General features: G+C 38.8%; 1 protein-coding gene across 1 annotated transcript; it reads left to right on the top strand.

Moving 5' to 3' along the window:
- The first annotated feature begins 8 nt into the window (after positions 1-8).
- CFAP210 (cilia and flagella associated protein 210) lies at positions 9-16,090 on the top strand. Its single transcript, XM_070731708.1, has 9 exons — positions 9-173; positions 2,681-2,898; positions 3,324-3,497; positions 3,595-3,788; positions 6,444-6,600; positions 8,837-8,976; positions 13,258-13,450; positions 14,438-14,602; positions 15,437-16,090. Exons 1-9 carry the CDS (start codon positions 107-109, stop codon positions 15,761-15,763), a joined length of 1,635 nt encoding a protein of 544 aa, XP_070587809.1. The 5' UTR covers positions 9-106; the 3' UTR covers positions 15,764-16,090.
- The last annotated feature ends 4,244 nt before the right edge of the window (positions 16,091-20,334 follow it).

Genomic DNA, 20,334 nt, shown 5'->3' with positions numbered 1-20,334 from the left:
CCCCCCGCCGGTTGCCTGGCAACCGCCGAACAAACCTGGTGCCTCGCGCTGCTTTCGGTGGTTGAGCCGTCTCGGGGCTGCTTCTTCCCCACCCTTCCCAGCTGCCATGGGGGCGATGTTTCGCCCCGAGGTGCGATTCGGCAGGCGCAAGGGGCAGACGCGACAGGCAACGCGTGAGTTTCTGGCGGGGAGGGTGAGAGGGAGGCTGGAGGGGCTCTTGGTGCTTTCTGAACCTGGTTGTTTTCTTGCAGATGGAATGGAATAGAATAGAATTAGAATTGCAAATAGAATAGAATAGAATAGAATTCTTTATTGGCCAAGTGTGATTGGACACACAAGGAATTTGTCTTTGGTGCATATGCTCTCAGTGTACATAAAAGAAAAGATAAGTTTATCAAGAATCATAAGTTACAACACAATGATAGTCTGGATACAAATAAGCAATGAAACCATATTATATGCCTCATTCCCCAAACTAGGTAACACCAACAATGTTCAATCGCATGCGAGCCAGAACGCAATCTCTGTCCAATTAATTAATTTTTCCTCAGTCTTTGTTCTGCCAGAGTGAGAAAAACATGATTTTTCAGACTTCTTTAAGAGGACCTTAAAAGCTCACACAGTTCCACAGAATATTGCATAATTAATACTGCATTGATATTAAGTATATGACATTAAGTGTTGTACCTCATGATTCTTGACAAATGTATCTTCTATGCTATGCTATGCTATGCTGTGCTATGCTATCCTAATCTATCTATGGAATTCTGGGAATTGAAATTCACACATCTTAAAGTGACCAAGTTTGAAAACCATTAGTGTAAGTCAACTTTGTTTAGCTATGAGGTAGAACAACCTACTTTTTGCATAAGCTATTGACTAAGGCCTTCGACTGAATTAAGCTTTCCCCCCCCACCTAATGGATAATATTGCAGCCATGCCTCCCAGTTATACCAGGTGAGAAGTTTCAAATTGATGTAGTGTATAGAAAATAGACCACTGAAAGTACTGTAATTCCTTTTCTGTTTCATGTTGATTCTATATGGAATGTACACCCTTGTTTCTAGAAAAGTACATAGAATTTCCTGATGAAAATAAGATCAGCTTACTGGTTGCTTTTCAAATTTCCTTCTATGCTCAGAGCTATAAAATTGAAGTTATTTATCTTAGTCTGATTTTTTTTACATATAAAAAACCTGGCATTTTAACAGGTATGTAGCAGTGGTGGGTTGCTCTGGGTTTAACCCAATTCTCTGAACTGGTACCGCCGCCGGCAGAAAGCTCCACCCACTCACCCATGACTCTTCTGTGCATGCACAAAAGCGTTGCGTGCATGAGAACACACACAAACCAATAGCAACAGGTTTTAGAACCCACTACTGGTAGACTTTATATCCACTGTATCAGTACCATTGATCCTTGTCCATTGGGGTGGAAAAGCATGACATATTCTCTTTCCCCCCAATGCCTAGCCCAGTGTTTTTCAACCAGTGTGCCACGAGACATGGTCAGGTGTGCCGCAAAGAAGGAAGCTCAGGTTCCGGTCTCGCAACTTTTTGCTGAGAGGGATAGACAGAAAGAGAGAGAGAGAGAGAAAGCAAGAGAGAGAGAAAGAGAGAGAAAGAAAGCAAGAGAGAGAGAAAGAGAGAGAAAGAAAGCAAGAGAGAGAGAAAGAGAGAGAGTGAGAGAGAAAGCAAGAGAGAGAGAGAAAAGAAAGACAGAAAGTAAGAGTGAGAAAGAAAGCAAAAGAGAGAGAAAGAGAAAGCAAGCAAGAGAGAAAGAAAGCAAGAGAGAAAAGGAGAGGAAGGGAGGGAGAGAGAGAGAGAGAAATGAGCAAAAAGGGGAGGAAAAAAAGAGAACGAGAAAATGATTGAGACAGAAAATGAGAGGAAAGAGAGAGCAACAAAAGAGAGAGAGAAGTGACTCTTGATTTATAGCATATGATAAAAGCACCCAAACAATAAGAGAGAGAAAAAACCCCAGCCCTCACCTGTTTTTGGAAATGGTTCAAGAGTGTGTATACATACATACACACACACACACACACAAAAGGGGGGGAGGAGACAGGGATGGGAAAAGAGAGGAAAGTGTCTTAGGGTGTCAGTTTGGTTGGTGGTGTGCCCCAGGATTTTGTAAATGTAAAAAATGTGCCGCGGCTCAAAAAAGGTTGAAAATCACTGGCCAGCCTTTCCTAGTCTGTTCTTCATTAAATCTTTTGGGACAAAAATACCAATGGTTGCTTCTGATAATATTTGATATTTAATTATATAACTTGGTACATACATAATTTAGGCATAGTTGAAGACTCCATTGTTAAGAAGTAAACGTTTTATATACATGGGCATGTATGTATTTACTTGATTTTTATCTCAGCTTGATTTTTTTTAAGTCATTCAAAATGATGAATATATATAATACTGTTTTCACTTCCTACCCAGCCAGTTTTTATGCCTAGGGCAGGACTAGAATTAACAATTTGCTGGTTTCCAGGCCAGCATCTTAACCACTGTACCAAACTGGCTCTAATGTGTATGTCTAGAATTTATAAACCACCTAATCTGTCACAATGCTGAGTAGTTTATGAAATAAGACAATGAAAAACAAAGATACACATCTTACAAGAGTTTGGGCACTCATTCTAACACATTATTTATTTAATCTATTTTTCTTTCTTGCCCAGCAAATGATGAAGATGATGTGGTGCAGGGACTATTTCTTCCAGCGGGAGTAGATCTTCACCAGATAACCATTTTGCCCAAAGCTGAATGGCAAAGAATTCAAGACAGTCTCACTGTTCGTGCAAGAGAAACAGCACGGATTCTTGCTGAAAGGAAAGCACGAAAAGATTTGCATTTAAAATCTCAAGCACTTGTGAAAAATTGGCCCCACACTATTGCAGTAAGAAGAATCTGTGAATGCTAATGCTTTCAATTTCACTTAAGACATATCTGTTCACCAGGGTTTTAATTGGTATTACTGCTTATCTCTGTAGTAGCATCTGAGGGCCATTGCTACTTTCATCAGAATTATGAAAGCAGCATCTCATAGCAAGCTCTGCCCTTTGGGGAGTTGGAATTTTCTAAGGTAGAACGTAACATACTAAGTTAGAATACGGTTGCATTCTGTCATCAGAATTGATGACAAATATGAAACCGAACAATAGAGAACCCATCACATATTGGTAAAATTATCACCATGAGAAGGATAAAGTTCCAAGAGACAGTGATGTTATTTTATTCAAAAATGTGTATTGTTTATATCTTTAAAAGGTACCTACGTTTCTAATAGTATCCCTAATAAGATTATTTATATTTTCATCACAGGGTATATCACAACAAAAACTGAAAAACAAAGAAGTGCGGCAACAGAGAGAGGAGGAAGAAAGAAGATTGATTGATCTTGAAGAAGCAAAATACCAAGCAAGGAAGCGAAAAGAGAAAATAGAACAAGTCAAATTGCAACAGTATTATGAAAACGATAGAGTGAAAAATTTTAATGTAATATGGACTACATTTTCTTCTTCTTGTTAATGTTTGGCCAAGCTGTAGTGTAGAAGTGTAGAAGACTATTAACTCTTAAACATATATTTTACAGAGAGCCTTATTATATTCTGAAGTTTTGAAGGAAAGAGATGCTCAAATTGAATTTAGAAAGAAACACAAGGATTTGTACAAACGCAAGATTGAAGCAATAGAACAGGAACGTCTAAAAGCTGAACAGTTACAAGAAGAAAAAGATAAAATAGAGCACATGAAGAGACTGCAAATTGCTAATGATCACCTGGCACAGTAAATATAATACAAATATATTCTCTGCCAAGTAAAACTTTCTCCCCCCCTCCCCCCAAAAAACAATATGAAATTTAAGCTGTTTAAATACTTAGGGTTTTTTCCTTATAACTTTTCTTATAATATGTCCTTTTCAGAAACGTTAATGATAAAACAACCAAACCAAACTTCCATTCAGGCACCTTCTAAATGAACAGCTTTTGCAGTGATCAGGATCCTCTTGTGTACATAGGCACCGATCATACCAGTCTCTTTCAGGATACACAATTTTAGGTGAAATGCAGAAAATAAACAAGTACTGTACAGATAGTTCTTGACTCACAATCACAATTGAGCCCAAACTTTCTGTTGCTAAGTGATACATTTGTTAAGTGAGTTGTACTCCATTGTACAACCTTTCTTGCCCCAGTTGTTCATGAATCACTGCAGTTAAGTTAGTAACACAGTTGTTAAGTGAAGCTGGCTTCCCTATTGACTATGCTTTCCATTGACTGCTTCTCAGAAGACTATAAAAGGTGATCACATGACTCTGGGACACTGCAAGTGTCATAAACGTGGGTGGAAAATGGTCATAAGTCCCTTTATTCAGTGCCATTGTAAGTTTGAATAGTCACTAAATAAACTGTTGAGAGTCAAAGACAGGATATGAGAGGGGGGAAAAGCTAATTACATCTAGCTAATTAGGATAATTAATTATCCCTATAGTCTTCCCTCTTTGCAAAACCATGCCTACGGTATATAATGCTTATATGTTGTCTTTTCCTCTTTACATTTCTTACTTTTCTTTTGTATGTCCTTTTGTTTTACTAGACGTTTCCCTACATACGGTCTCATTCTCATTGCATTCGGTTTACCCTTCTGTTTTTCTTGACATATACTACTTTCATTTCCATGTAACACAATGGGCAGAAAAATGTCCATATGCCCAGTTATGTTCGCTTTTGTGACTAGTTTACATTGTGTGAAAGAGACCTCATACAGTATACTTCATTTAACAACTGCCTTATACAGCGACTATCCAACAATGAGGGTGATGACAAGGTAACTTTGCAGACTGCTTGAGTTTTCTTGTTCAAACATTTTCACTTTCCAAAAATTTTAATTTGAGAATGCTTTGTATTTTTCTTGCCTTTTTTAGCCTTAACCATTCCTTTCTCTCTCTAGCAACATTATTTGCAGCTATATTCCTCCCAACAGATGCATATGGTAGAATAATTTTCTCATTTCTTCAATGTTTTCAGTAATAATTCACTTACATGTATTTTTCTTCATCATGCCATGATTCCTATTAGCATACCTCTACCAATTCTGTGGCACTTGGTAAAATAATTATTCCACTTCATTGTAACCAGTTTTTACATACTCTTTCTGGGCGATTTAATTAATTTAATTTAATTATTATTTAATTGCTGGGCGATTTAATTATTTTAATGTTTTTTTTCACACACAGGTGTTTATTTTCTACTCTAGTAATTCTCCAGTTGTTTTCTGTTTAATTTTGTTCCTTCCCTGTTTATTTTTCCACCAAGATCCTCTCTTGGCATTACCAAACAATGTCCTCTCCTTCAGAACTCCTTAATTTTCTTTTTCTCAACATTTCACCACTGGCAGATTAATCACTCTTAGATTCAGATACCTCATCTTCTAACAGTTTTTCAAGATAAACAAATTATGATTTGAGACTCATGTTCATGATACTTCATCCACTTATTCAGAACAATTATTTTGAAAATTACATATTCATTAATCATCATTCATTAATGGATCTTCAAATAGCCTAATAATTTTTATTATCTTGTTTCCCCCCAAATAAGACATTCCCTGATAATAGGTCCAATCAGGCTTTTGAGTGCAGGGCAATGAGGCCAAGCACTTATTTCAAGGTTCAAAAAAATATAAGACAGGGTTTCATTTTTGGGGAAACACAGTATGTTCAGACTTTGTTCCTGTCCATCTAATTATGTTATCTTGCACAGTAACTGATTCATCAGAAGCATTCGTTTACAATGTTGGACAATTGTTCCCCAAACTCATTTTGATGCTGTTCTTATTATGAAACGCTGAAGCATAATAAGTAGATAACATAATGATTTTCATGATTTCGTATATACACACAGTAGTATAGATGACATCAATTTGCTTTTTCTAAAACATAGCTTTTTCATTCAAAATTCATTCATACTTAAACCTACAATTTGACTTCCATGCTGCATTCATCAACTCCAAAGGATTAGCTCATAATCTTGAGTCAGATCACTTGTATCCTTCCCCTCATGCTTTTTTACCCTTTATTCTTTTCACATTTCCAATTATACTCTTCTATATACCATGATTATCCACAGATGTATCAGTGCATTATGATATAAACTGTTCATTATGCTTTTGACCAACTTTGAGATATAGAGTGTACTAATGCAGAATATGCAGAATTTTTTTCTCCCTGCCAAAAAATTACTCTTCTCCCAAAAATAACTTGTTAGGAACTTAAAAAGGTGCAGCCTATCAGACCGATTGGCCCCAAGTAGTTTTGGAGATTTCAACATCACTTTTAAAGAACAAGGAATCTTGGTGATAATTTGACTGAAAATTCAGCAATATTTGGAGAACAGTAGATTCTCTATTCCTGCTTAGCTCATTCTCTTGATGTGTTTTTAGGATAAAGGAGCATGAATGCTTAGCAAACATAAAAATGCTAGAAGAGAAAAAAGAAAAGGAAGAACTTCAGGAGTTGACCAAGTTATATTATTTGGAAATGGAGAAAAAAGAACAAGAAGAACGGGAAGAGAAGGTTAAACGAAGACAAGCCCACCTGGTATGTTGTGAGAAACTGGTAACTTTGGTAGTTATTTGCAAAGTAGAGATAAGAAACTGCTGCCTTCCAGATATTTAGACTGACAATTCCTATAATCCTTGATGATCATAATGGAAGCATAATCCAAATTATGATGCCTATCCCAAATGAAAGAACACTTCTCAAGTACTCAAGACTTTTAGGGGTGCTGGTTTTGAATATTCTTATGAGTTTTGAATGTCAGGTTATTCAGACATTCTTTTCTAAAACTGGAAAAAGGGTGCATGATCAAAGGCCTGCATTTTGGAAAAGGGAGAGATTTGAAACATCAGACATTGATTAAATAATCAGGGAGCCTTTTGACAGTAATATAATTTATGCCATAGATTGAATGATGGGAAATACTTTGAACTACAATATCCAATCCCCTGCTTGCTACTAAAAAGATAGTTTCACCTTCATGTTGGCACCTGTTTGCTTCATGTCAGATTTGATCAGAAGATACGGTAATATAGTTTCTGAATTTGACTGAACTGTGTTGAGCTTTAGATTTGCTGCCAGTAGGGAAAAAATATAAATTTAATTATATTTTGTCAGGGAGTTGCTCTGCAAATGCAGTTTCTAAAATCTTATATATGTGTGAAATGGCAATTTTATTGCTTGCTTCTTTTTTGCAGGGGCAGCATATCTTGCAGACTTCATTGAAGCAGCACAAATATTTTTAGTTCTCTGAGTTTAGAAATGCATATTATGCTTCATGTTCTTTCCCCCCTCCTTCCATAATGAAAAGAAGAACTGAGAAGGGCATCAACAAAGGCCATGGAGCATTAGCATTTTTTTCTGACTACAAAATGTATCATTATTTCACCATTATATCACCTTTGTTCTGATACACCAAAACAACTCTACCTAACTCTTTAGCTAGCATGGAGGGCTATTTCAAGTGGTGTTGTGATCTTGAATTTTACTTGAATTGACATATTTTGACATGTTAAATTGTGAGATGCAAACCAGAAAATGTAGGCAGATTGTAATGGTTTGCCTGTCTGATCATATCAGTATCCAGGCATGTAAGATAAAGCGAGAGATATTGGCTTGATGAAAGCCTCTACCATAACTTTTTCTTGTGCCCAAGAAAATAGAGACATGGAAACACTCTAAGAAGTGAGAATAGTGTGCAGACACAGCATGGGGCTAATCAGATTTTAAAGCATTCTGCTGTTTTCCTTTTGATCCCATCTAAAGCTCCAGTTATTTAAAAGGCTACACTTGTTTGGTTTCCTGCCTTTCAGTTCTGAATACCTTTCAGAGGTGTATTTGCTTGTTACTTTCAAGATCCTAAATTAATTTTTTTCTCCCAGTACCCTTTCATTTTCTGGATGAGAGGATACATTTTTTTCTCACCCTCCATCTTGAAATAGCAACAAAAATACCATCAGCTGAGCAAGGCAAGGTCACCTAATCGAAACAACTTAGTGGTGGTCATAGTAAGAGCAATAGCACTTAAACTTACCGAAATATACAACTTCACAGTGTTTCAGCAGTTCACAGAGTTGGTATTGCCCCCAACAATCTGGGTCCTCATTTTACCACCCTGGATGAAAGGCTGAGTCAACCTTGAAAATTGAACTGTTGTCAATTGGTAGAATGAGCCTGCAATACTGCATTCTATGTACTGTGCCACCATGGCTCTTATAGACTCAATCTCCAGTTCTTTTTTGCCCTTCAGCAGTAATCTTTTTTCTCACACAAAGTTTTAAGGACTAGAATCTTTCCCCACATTTGTTGTGAGGTAAGATCTTCTAAAGCTCTTCTCCTTTAGGCATCTGCTATTATAACAATTTTAAATATTTTTTTTTTAAAGTCTCCAAAAGTCTCTTAATTATAAGTCCTCTCCTAGCATTCTTGATCCTTTCTTCTCTCTATCCCACTCCCTGTGGTTTCCTGTAATTATCCAAAATCTTTCCAACTTTGATTCAGCAACTTTCCGCTTAAATTTGTCTTTGAGTTTTGCTTGTTATTTTTAGAAGAATTCAAATTTTCTATCTCCATCAGAGTGAAGGATTAGGTTAAATGCATGAGAGTAAGAGTTATGCTGGAAGACTTGAAGTAGTAGTAAAGAAGAACTAAACTAACTGTACGTAGAAACAAAGCAATGCCATTGAAAGCTGCAATTCAGAGACTCTTTACCTAAGAATTGGGAGAACAAGAATTTAACAATGAAGTCAATGTTTAGTTTTGTCTGATTGTTTTAAAGGCATATGTTGCTGACCTGGAAACTCTCAAAGCTATAGAAAGGCGAAAAGAACAAGAAGAGGATGAGAGAATCCGAATACATCTTAAAGCAAAGCAAGCAATGGATAAATTGAAGAAAGCAAAAGAAGATGAGTTAGACAGGTACATGAAAATGTTTACATTAAAATTCATGACAAAAAATAAAGATACATTTTTCCAGATAATTATATACCTTCCTGTAGAGATTCTATTACAGGTCTCCTTAATATGATAAACATGTAAACATGTTGTAGCAAGTTAACCCAGTCATATGATAAACATGTGTATTTTCATTTCATCAGCATGTGGTGCTCTCAACTTAAATTTCATTATTACCACTAATCAATCTTATTTATTTACCGTATATACTCGAGTATAAGCCGACCCGAGTATAAGCCGAGGCACCAGTTTTTGCCACAAAAACCTGGGAAAACTTATTGACCCGAGTATAAGCCGAGGTTAGAAAATGCAGTGGCTACTGGTAACTTATAAAAATGGAAACCAATAAAATTACATTAATTGAGACATCAGTAGATTAAATGTTTTAGAATATTTATTTTAAAGAAAACCAAAATTAGCTCTGTAAATTTAAAAGAGGGTAAATGAAAGCAATCTGGTAATAACAATAAAGTAAAAAGTAAAAAAAGTAGCTCAATCAGCAACCAAGCTAAAACCTATTTCTAAACCTAACCCAGGGGTCTTTAAACTTGACAGTTTTAAGACTAGTGGACTTCAACTCCCAGAATTCCTGCGCCAGCCATGCTACCTCAGGAGTGGGAGTTGAAGTCCACAAGCCTTAATCTTTCCAGGTTTGAAGACTTGCATTTCTAACCCTAACCCAGGGGTCTTTAAACTTGACAGTTTTAAGACTAGTGGACTTCAACTCCCAGAATTCCTGCACCAGCCATGCTACCTCAGGAGTAGGAGTTGAAATCCACAAGCCCCAATTTTTCCAGGTTTGAAGACTCTTGCATTTCTAACCCTAACCCAGGGCTCTTTAAACTTGACAGTTTTAAGACTAGTGGACTTCAACTCCCAGAATTCCTGCACCAGCCATGCTACTTCAGGAGTAGGAGTTGAAGTCCACAAGCCCTAATCTTTCCAGGTTTGAAGACTCTTGCATTTCTAACCCTAACCCAGGGCTCTTTAAACTTGAGTTTTTAGAAGCCTGGAGAGAGTTCATGCTGTTTCCCTCCCCCCCCCTCTTTAGCTTGCTGGCTGGCTCGTTGGCTTGATCTCCCACTCCTGATCCTCCCTCCTCCTCCTCGTCTCCCTTTATTGCCCCATGTGTTGTGCAGGGAAGCAGATTTACTAAAGAGATCCACTTGGGACCGCAACAGGGAAAGGAGGAGGTGGAGAGCCAGAAGAGCCCACAGCTGCGTGGGAGGAGGAGGAAAGGAAAGAGCTGCCCTCCTCCTTCCCTACCAAGTGGATCTCTTTAACAAATCTGCTTCTCTCTCCGGCTGGAGGCTTCTAAAGCCTGGAGAGAGTTCATGCCGTCCCGGTCCCTCCCACCCTTTAGCTTGCTGGCTCTCTCCTCCGTCTCCCTTTATTGCCCCATGTGTTGTGCAGGGAAGCAGATTTGCTAAAGAGATCCACTTGGGACGCAACAGGGAAATGAGGCGAGGAGAGCCAAAATAGCCTACAACCGCGGGGGAGGAGGAGGAAAGGAAAGAGCTGCCCTCCTCCTCCTTCTCCTCCTTAAATCTGCTTCTCTCTCCGGCTGGAGGCTTCTAAAGCCTGGAGAGAGTTCATGCTGTCGCCGTCCTCCCCGTTTAGCTTGCTGGCTGGGCGCCCTCTTGTGGTGATTCGGCGCCCTCTTGTGGTGACTCGAGTATAAGCCGAGGTCGGGTTTTTCAGCCCATTTTTGGGGCTGAAAAACTCGGCTTATACTCAAGTATATACGGTATTTGATTTCTATGCCGCCCTTCTCGAGGCGACTCAGGGCAGCGTACAACATTAATATAACAATAGATAAGAAATCTATTATCTCTAAAATTTGAAAACTTAGTAAAAAAAACATTTAAAAGACTGCATGGACATTCATCCAATCCAATCATATCTCATATCGGCCAGAGACAGTCTCATCAGTCACGGCCCCAATGCCTGCCAGCAAAGGTAGGTTTTTAAGGCTTTGTGAAAGACCAGGAGGGAGGGGGCAGTACGTATCTCCGGAGGAAATTCGTTCCAGAGGGTTGGGGCCACCACAGAAAAGGCTCTTCCCCTGGCCCCCCCCCAGTCGACATTGTCTGGCCAACGGGACCTGGAGAAGGCTGACTGTGGGAACTAACTGGCCGCTGGGATACATGAGGCAGAAGACGGTCCCGAAGATAATCTGGTCCTAAGCTATGTAGGGCTTTATAGGTCATAACCAGCACTTTGAATTGGGCCCGGAGATCAATTGGCAACCAGTGCAGCTTGCAGAGTGATATTGAAATGTGGGCAGATCTTGGTAGTCCCACTATAGCGCACGCAGCTGCATTTTGCACAATTTGTAGTCTCCCAAGTTTTCAAAGGCAGCCCCATGTAGAGCGCGTTGCAGTAACCAAACGTTATTTTAATTAAAGTTCAATTATAAAAGCAGGTTAAATTTTTTAATTAAATGATTCCAGCATTTTAAAATGCCTTCCCATTACTACATCTTTCCAGTTTGAGTGTCCAACTTTCTGTATGTTTAAAAAAAATATTATTATTATCTCTTTACATCTCTTCTTTCTGGTCTAGTGTTTTCCTCAGAATGCTTAGCTGCCACTTTAACAAATAGTTCTAAATTCATTGAGGTTAGGTTTTAAGCGAAAAGGAATCTACACCCTCAGTTCCAGTCACCATTCACCTACTTTGCTCCAGCTCCAGTCTTAGTTGTTCCTCAGTTGTCCCAGCTTTGTAGCAGCTATATTTAGGCTGTTTCTTCTCCTCACTGTGGCTGAGGGAAAAGAAAGCCCTGGGCCAAGCAGGAGATGCAGCTCTTCGCAACCTTACCGGGTGCCTGTCTTTGCTTCACCATACCTTTCGGAGCCCACTGACTGGGAGAGCTTGGCATGGGAGTGGAGACCTGCTCCGCCTGTCTGATGCCACTGTGACATCAACTGGAAGTTCCAAAAAGATTAATTTTCTGAACCTTTTAGTATATGATAGATAATGGCTTGGATTCCATTGAGAGGTTCCTTTACCTTGGAGTTTCATTCACTAAGTGCATTATTGATTTTCCTCCTGCTCACTGCTCCTCTGGGAAGTCCATGAATGATCGAGGAACTCTAAGGAATATGGTATCAATAGCATAAAGGATGAAGAAGAAATGAAAATTGAATTTAAATTTATTTCACTAGTGCAAGGACCTCATGCAGTCAAAGAACATACTATCCAAAATCAGCTGCATTGGGATGGCACTGTATATGGTAGTAGTCTATAAAAATTGGGAGTTAACACAAAAGTTCTTTGTTTAGTTAGGACATCAGTATCAAGTTCCCGAGACATTTGTTTTGTTAAAATCATTCTTCTCCAATCTTGGTCTTACATATATGTAAGATTATGACCTTTACCGTCCTGAACATTGGCTAAGAAAGGTAGATGTTGTACATTTACATAGAGTATCTGTGAAAAGCATCAAATTAAGAAAGCAAACTCCTTTCATTGCTAAGGCTTTACTGGTCTAATAAATGTCTGAAGTAAACTGTAAAGTTGTATCTCAATAATCCACCTTCATAATAATTTGTATGGGGAGGGTAAAATAAAATGACTAGCTAAACTCATATTCTCAACAGTTTCCAGTCATCTCTTCTGAACAATTGTACTGTTAATTCAGTTTCTTTTATCAGAGCTATACCTGCTTCATAGCATACAAGAAAACAATCTGTGATTCATTGATATTTCTAGGATTGCAGTTGGGAAGGCCTGAAAACAAGCACGGCTGCTTTTCTGAGTTGCAAACAGGTGCTGCATTCATACATTCCAAAGCATATCTTCTGATTCACATCCAGAATGCTCTACAGCTCAATTTTATGATTTGTACAGTAGAAGAATAATTTGTTTCTGGTTTAAAACTGGAGAGATTTGTATTGATATATAATTATTGTACAAATAAGCAACCACTCTTCTCTTTGCCAAGCCACTCACAAGAGACTGTGCTTTGTAGATAAAAAGCTGCACTTCACCCGTCAGTCATCTATACTGGTGGGTGAAGAATTCCTTATTGTCATTCTCAGAATGGTATGTTGTCCTATTTCTTGAAAGAGACAGGAGCTGTCTATGTCAAATGGGTCTTCTCTCTTCTAAGTAGTAAGTGCCTTCTATCCAGTGTGAAATTTAATTAAGGTATTTTTCAGACTGCCTTCTAGCTGGTGTAGAATCAAAGTGATACTTCAGATTCTGCTAGCATGCAAGGCAGTAAGCACTGAACTATTGCAGATTAATGGAAGAGAAAAGGGAGAGGATTTTTAATCGCCTTTTAGCGCGGATGAAAAAAAAGATGGGTGATGAAGATGAGCGTATTGCAAGAGAAATCGCAGAGAGAGAAGAGGAGGAAGCTAAAGAGGAGCAAGCTAAAGAAGAAAAAATCCAGGCTGATCTGAAATCCATTGCAGAACACAGAATCAACGTGGTAAGAAAAAAAATCCAGGTTACTTGTATTCTTTTTGACATGTTCCACTATTTCATAGTTATCAGCTTTTAAAATTACACTCTTCCAAGTGTATAGTGGAGACCTGTCCTTCTGAGCACCTCGTATGGAGCAAGTTTAATTGAAATACAGTGATACCTTGTCTTACAAACTTAATTGGTTCCGGGATGAGGTTCTTAAGATGAAAAGTTTGTAAGACGAAACAATGTTTCCCATAGGAATCAATGGAAAAGCAATTAATGTGTGCAAGCCCAAAATTCACCCCTTTTGCCAGCCGAAGCACCTGTTTTTGAACCCCACCTCCAGACTTCCGTGGTTTTGCGATGCTGCAGGGGAATCCCAGCAGGGGAATCCCAGCAGTGCAAAAACGGGTGCTTCGCTGGCAACGGAAGTCCGGAGGTGAGGTTTCTCAGTGAAGGGAGCATCAGTGAAATCGCATCATCGCAAAAACATCAAAGTCCTCAAAACCCCACCTCCAGACCTCTGTGTTTTTGCGATGCTGCGATTTCATTGAGGCTCCCCTCGCTGGGAAACCCCACCTCCGGACTTCCGTTGCCAGCGAAGCGCATATTTTTGCACTGCTGGGATTCCCCTGCAGCATCACAAAAACATGGAAGTCTGGAGGTGGGGGTTCCCATGGAGGGGAGCCTCAGGGGAATCCCAGCAACGTAAAAACGGGTGCTTCGCTGGCAAAGGAAGTCCGGAGGCGGGGCATCCCAGCGGCAGCAGTGGGTTTGTAAGGTGAAAATAGTTTGTAAGAAGAGGCAAAAAAATATTAAACCCCAGGTTTGTATCTCGAAAAGTTTGTATGATGAGGCGTTTGTAAGACGAGGTATCACTGTAATGGCATTTCCTTTCAAGTAGAATGGGCTGCCCAAGGTATTACAGAATCAGGGCAATTCTAAATAATTTTGTAGCAAGTTTCAGATTTTATTATTACAGGATACAGATAAGACTGTATCATTTCAGATAAAAATGAAAGAACAAAAGGAAAAAGAGGAGAAATTGGAAGATCAAAAGACACTTGCTGGACTGATGGAAGCAGACCGGATTTATCAAGAACTGGAGAAGGATAAGATACATAGAAATCATTGTGCAAACTTAAAATTGCAAGAAGTCCATGTTGCACAGATAGTAAGTATACATATTATAATATGTAGAAAGTATGTCAACTTAATTTCTGTTCAGTCCTAGAAGGGTGAAAGGATACTTCTGTATCAGGTTTCATATCAAGGAAAGCTTTATTTCCAATTTGGGTTGTGCAAATACATTAAAGGAAACTTCCCATCCTGTCAGAGAACGTAACAGCTATAAAAGACCAGGTAAAAAAATATTCCATATCAGAGTAAGAGATCTCAGAAATATGTTTTCTTCCCCATCAAAGAACCCCAGGATTGAATTAATTCAAACAACGTATAGAGAAAACTCTCCTTTTCATGTAATTTTTAGAGCACTATAAATGTTTGCAGATTATTATTTCTAAATGGTAGTAAATTTTGATCATCTGAGGGACTTATTTTGGCTGACATTAAAAATAAACAACAAAGCATAGCCATTATTAAAACAGTGTTTACAATCTTGCTGGCAATCCATCAGAAGTCAAAAGTGGATGACCTTGTGACTTAAATTGCAAGACGTAAGACCCTGATACAGAAGCTTTAATTTCTTATATTTTGCATTCAAAATGACATAAAGAATTAACAGTTTAATTCTCTTGTATTTCATTCATTTGTGCAAGAACACATTTTAATTGCAGCCTATAAAGCTAATCTCAAAATGCTGAAAAGCAAATTTGTTTGTAATATGAAATTGCATTTATATGTTCGATATGCAAATTGATTCTTTTGCTTGTTTTTTTATACTGCATTCATGTACTGGGCTTGGTTCAAAGAAAAAAAGATTTCCACAAGGATTAGCACACACATATGGTATACTGTACATTTTTAAAATTATTTTTTCCTAATATAGGCTGAAAATATAGCAAGAGCAGAAAATGAGAAGCAGCAAGATGCTGAATATGTTAGACAGAGAGAACTGATTGCATTATGCAGGGAACAGGAGTTCCAGAAGTATGGAAATAAAATAATTGATGAACAATCTAAGACTACTCAGAATCTCTACCCACTTCTCAAAAGACTGCATGAAGGCCATTGTCGCCCAGCTTATAGTGAAGATCAACACAGTGAGGAACCGGCTACTCAGCTACCCTACATAGGCGAAACAGCTCAAGAAATGAAGCTATTAAATGAACAAAATTATGATGATACTAAAGCACGATTAGGATTTACATGGTAAAAACATTTGGAAGGATCAAATAGAGTATAACATCTTTTTCATAAATCAAATTGTGAAAAAGAATAAAAAGGAAGAAGTTTATAATAAAAATTGTACCTTGATATAGCTGCCTTTGCAGTGAAGTTCAGAAAACTATTGATACAAAACAATGTACAACGTTTTCAAGCAGAATGAAAACTATGCAAGGTTTTTAAAAAAGAAATATAATTGTAACGAAATTCAAATTCATAATTCTAGCTTAACATTTTGCTTGTAATTTATGAAAGAAATTACTTGCTGATTATTTTAAATGTTTCGGTTGGAAATAAAATGTGGTTGACCCATTGACTCTTCCCTTCCATTGACTCTTCTTTGTATTACTGTATGATTGATACCTGATTTTCTACTATAACAAATATTCAGGATGGAACAAAATTTAGTAAGTACATAAAATGCTAATGTCAGTCAGTGATTAAAAACTTGGTAAAAAGATATTTCTCTACATATTTTCTAAATGACTAAAAATAACTCCCAAAAGAATGCATTCTACTGCCTGGGAGATACAGTATATATTATTATTATTATTATTACGTATTAGATTTGTACGCCGCCCCTCTCCGAAGACTCAGGGTGGCTCAAAACAGTAATAGAAACAATATAACAGTGAAACAAATCTAATATTAAAAATAAAACATATCTAAAACCCCAGCAATTTAAAACCATACAGCACACACATACCAAACATAAAAAGCCTGGGGGAGGATGTCTCAGTTCCCCCATGCCTGGCGATAAAGGTGGGTCCTGAGTAATTTGCGAAAGACAAGGAGGGTGGGGGCCGCTCTAATCTCTGGGGGAAGTTGATTCCAGAGGGCCGGGGCCACCACAGAGAAGACTCTTCCCCTGGGGCCCGCCAAATGACATTGTTTGATTGACGGGACCTGGAGAAGGCCAACTCTGTGGGACCTTATCGGCCGCTGGGATTCGTGCGGTAGAAGGCGATTCCGGAGGTATTCTGCTCCAATGTCATGTAGGGCTTTAAAGGTCATTACCAACATTTTGAATTGTGACCAGAAACTGATCGGCAGCCAATGCAGGCCATGGTTATAGAAAAGTCTTCGAGTCTCTTTCATGCTACAAAGTTGGCTTAATCTCTCCTGCATAGAACTGCACCTATTAGTAACAGAAGTCACCTCATAGGCCCAAAGACCTACCATTACCTTAGGTCATCAGTGCAGATCTTTTGATAAAACTATAATATGATCTGAGAGCCTCACAGTAGTTACGCTAATTGCAATATTTTGCAAGAGTCTTCCAAGGGTAGCCCCGTGCAGAGTGAATTATAGTAGTTTGGATGTGATATCTTGTCAGTTTTGACCAACTCAGAAGTTTGTGCATCACAGTTGCAGTCTGTAAATTTCATTTCAATGGAGCATCAAGTAATCCCAAACGATGAAGTTTTCTTTCACAGCAAATACAATCCATCTGAAAAGGGCTAAATTGGCTCAATCTCCGAGTCCAATAGCACTGCTGCCTTGCCTGCAGGGGTGAAATGCTACTGGTTCGGCTTGGTTCTGGGTGTACAGTGATCCCTCAATTTTCGCGATCTCGTTCTTCGCGAAACGCTATATTGCGATTTTTCCCACCCGATGACGTCACTCTCTTCCTTCCTTTCTCATCTTTCTTTCTCTCTCTCTTTCTCTATCTTGCTTCTTCCTCTCTCACACTCTCTTCCTCTCTCATCTCTTTCTTTCCTTCTCTCTCTTTATCTCTTCCCCTCTTGCTGGCGGGCGGCGGGTGGTGGGCGGGCGAGCGGGGGCATCAGCGAGGAAGACCCAAGGAAGGTTCCTTCGGCCGCCCAGCAGCTGATCTGCTCGGCAGCACAGCGAGGAGCCGAATCAGGATTTCCCCTTTGCGTGGGCGGCAGGGAAACCCCGATCTTCGTCTGCTCGCTGCTGCTGCGCTGCCGAGCAGATCAGCTGCTGGGCGGCCGCAGCAGCAGCGAGCAGACGAAGATCGGAGTTTCCCCGCCGCCCACGCAAAGGGGAAACCCTGATTCGGCTCCTCGCTGCGCTGCTGAGCAGATCAGCTGCTGGGCGGCCGAAGGAACCTTCCCTGGGTCTTCCCCGCCGCCCACGCAAACTCCACCATCTGCGCATGCGCGGCCATGAAAAAAAGGGCGCGCATGCGCAGATGGTGTTTTTACTTCCGCAACCCTACATCGCAAAAAATCGATTATCGCAAGGGGTCTTGGAACGGAACCCTCGCGATAATCGAGGGATCACTGTACTGATAGCATTGGCTGCTGGCGGTTTGGAGAGTCAGTAGCAGCAGCCATGCAAGGCTCTGCCCACCTGCTCGGATATTGCCATTTTTAAAACCCTATGCGCAAAGCATGTGCATGCGTAGTGATAAAGCTTATATGATGGTGCATGAGTGAAACGCCATGAACAAGGTGCAAAGTGCACGCATGCAAATCACATGCTTCCAAACTGGTAGGTAAGGTAAGTAGATTTCATCACTGCTTGCCTGGATCCAATTTTAGCATGTTTTCCCTTGTTCAGCCCATTATTGAACTTAGGCAACCTCAATGATGCAATGTTATCTGAACCATTCAAATATTTTTAATAAAAAAAGTTGAAAGCAATGTACTACTGGAAGAAACTAATAGATTTTAAAACTTGAGTAAAATTGGATGTTCACTAATGCTGCCAATTGTCCTTATATCATTTCCTGTCAGTATGACAAATTAACTTATGCATCAAATATAAATTTCTAGCAGTCTCTTACACGATAACCTCTCTGATTGCATTCACTAACAATCAGATTTAGAAGAAAACTTACTCTGATCTTTCAGTTGGCTTTCAGCTACTGTTTTTGTTTCCTTTAAGAGTTCTTGCAGTATTCGTTAATTTTACAATCTTCCATTTTATTTTTGGTCTTTTTTAAAGACTAGCTGAACTTGGAAAAAAGGACTACATTCAAATGTTTCAAATTTCTGCTAACTTATTCCAGTTCCTCCAACACAACTCCAGAATCCAATCAGAAAAATAGAAAGATATTGTCCACCTGCAAGAGTATTTATAAAATGTCCTATTCATAGAAACATAGAAGACTGACGGCAGAAAAAGACCTCATGGTCCATCTAGTCTGCCCTTATACTATTTCCTGTATTTTATCTTACAATGGATATATGTTTATCCCAAGTATGTTTAAATTCGGTTACTGGGGATTTACCAACCACGTCTGCTGGAAGTTTGTTCCAAGGATCTACTACTCTTTCAGTAAAATAATATTTTCTCATGTTGCCTTTGATCTTTCCCCCAACTAACTTAAGATTGTGTCCCCTTGTTCTTGTGTTCACTTTCCTGTTAAAAACACTTCCCTCCTGTGAACCCTATTTAACCCTTTAACATATTTAAATGTTTCGATCATGTCCCCCCTTTTCCTTCTGTCTTCCAGACTATACAGATTGAGTTCATTAAGTCTTTCCTGATACGTTTTATGCTTAAGACCTTCCACCATTCTTGTAGCCCGTCTTTGGACCCGTTCAATTTTGTCAATATCTTTTTGTAGGTGAGGTCTCCAGAACTGAACACAGTTCTCCAAATGTGGTCTCACCAGCGCTCTATATAAGGGGATCACAATCTCCCTCTTCCTGCTTGTTATACCTCTAGCTATGCAGCCAAGCATCCTACTTGCCTTTCCTACCGCCCGACCACACTGCTCACCCATTTTGAGACTGTCAGAAATCACTACCCCTAAATCCTTCTCTTCTGAAGTTTTTGCTAACACAGAACTGCCAATGCAATACTCAGATTGAGGATTCCTTTTCCCCAAGTGCATTATTTTACATTTGGAAACATTAAACTGCAGTTTCCATTGCTTTGACCATTTATCTAGTATTCATTGAGTTAAAGACCAATTTAAGGAATGATGGTATAGTCCGATTAATGCCTACTTATAAAATAAACTCCATTTAATTCAGTTTTATTTTTATTTATTAGACTGGCAATCTGCAAAAGTCTAACTTGCATAGTTGTAAACAGTATGAAAACAAGAAAGCAAAATGAGCATAGAAATGCCAAGCATTTTGCTACACAGATTTTGCTTCATGAGCAAATATCAACTATGGTGATAAAAGAGTATAACAGCAACTTTAAGATTCTCAAAATACTTTTAATATACAAGTTACATGTTCCATATGAAGCATTCACATTTTTTACACCTTTCCGAGATGAGAATTACAAACTATAAAGCTGTCCAAAAGCATGATTTTCTACTCTGCAGGCAAACCAACAGTTATGTTATCCAGAAAAAGAACGTTTCAACAGACTGATCATAGAACCTTGCAGACTGCCACTTGGTACATTGTTGACTAAATACAAAGTCTTTATTGTTCAGTTACAGTAAAAAATACATTTAAGTGAACACGCCAAAATTAACAAACATTCTTCTTTGCAATTTTACAGAAATATATGCAAAATGGGCTATATGTAGTTAAAATAATCAAAACTTCTACAAACATGCACTGCATGTTGCAAAATCTATAATCAACTTTTTAATCAGTTATTGCAATCATTTTAAAGTTTCCC

Source organism: Erythrolamprus reginae, chromosome 1 (genome assembly GCF_031021105.1).
Source record: "Erythrolamprus reginae isolate rEryReg1 chromosome 1, rEryReg1.hap1, whole genome shotgun sequence".
Classification (NCBI taxonomy): domain Eukaryota; kingdom Metazoa; phylum Chordata; class Lepidosauria; order Squamata; family Dipsadidae; genus Erythrolamprus; species Erythrolamprus reginae.
The sequence above is the reverse complement of the archived record's forward strand: the minus strand, read 5'-3'. Positions and strand labels throughout refer to the sequence as shown.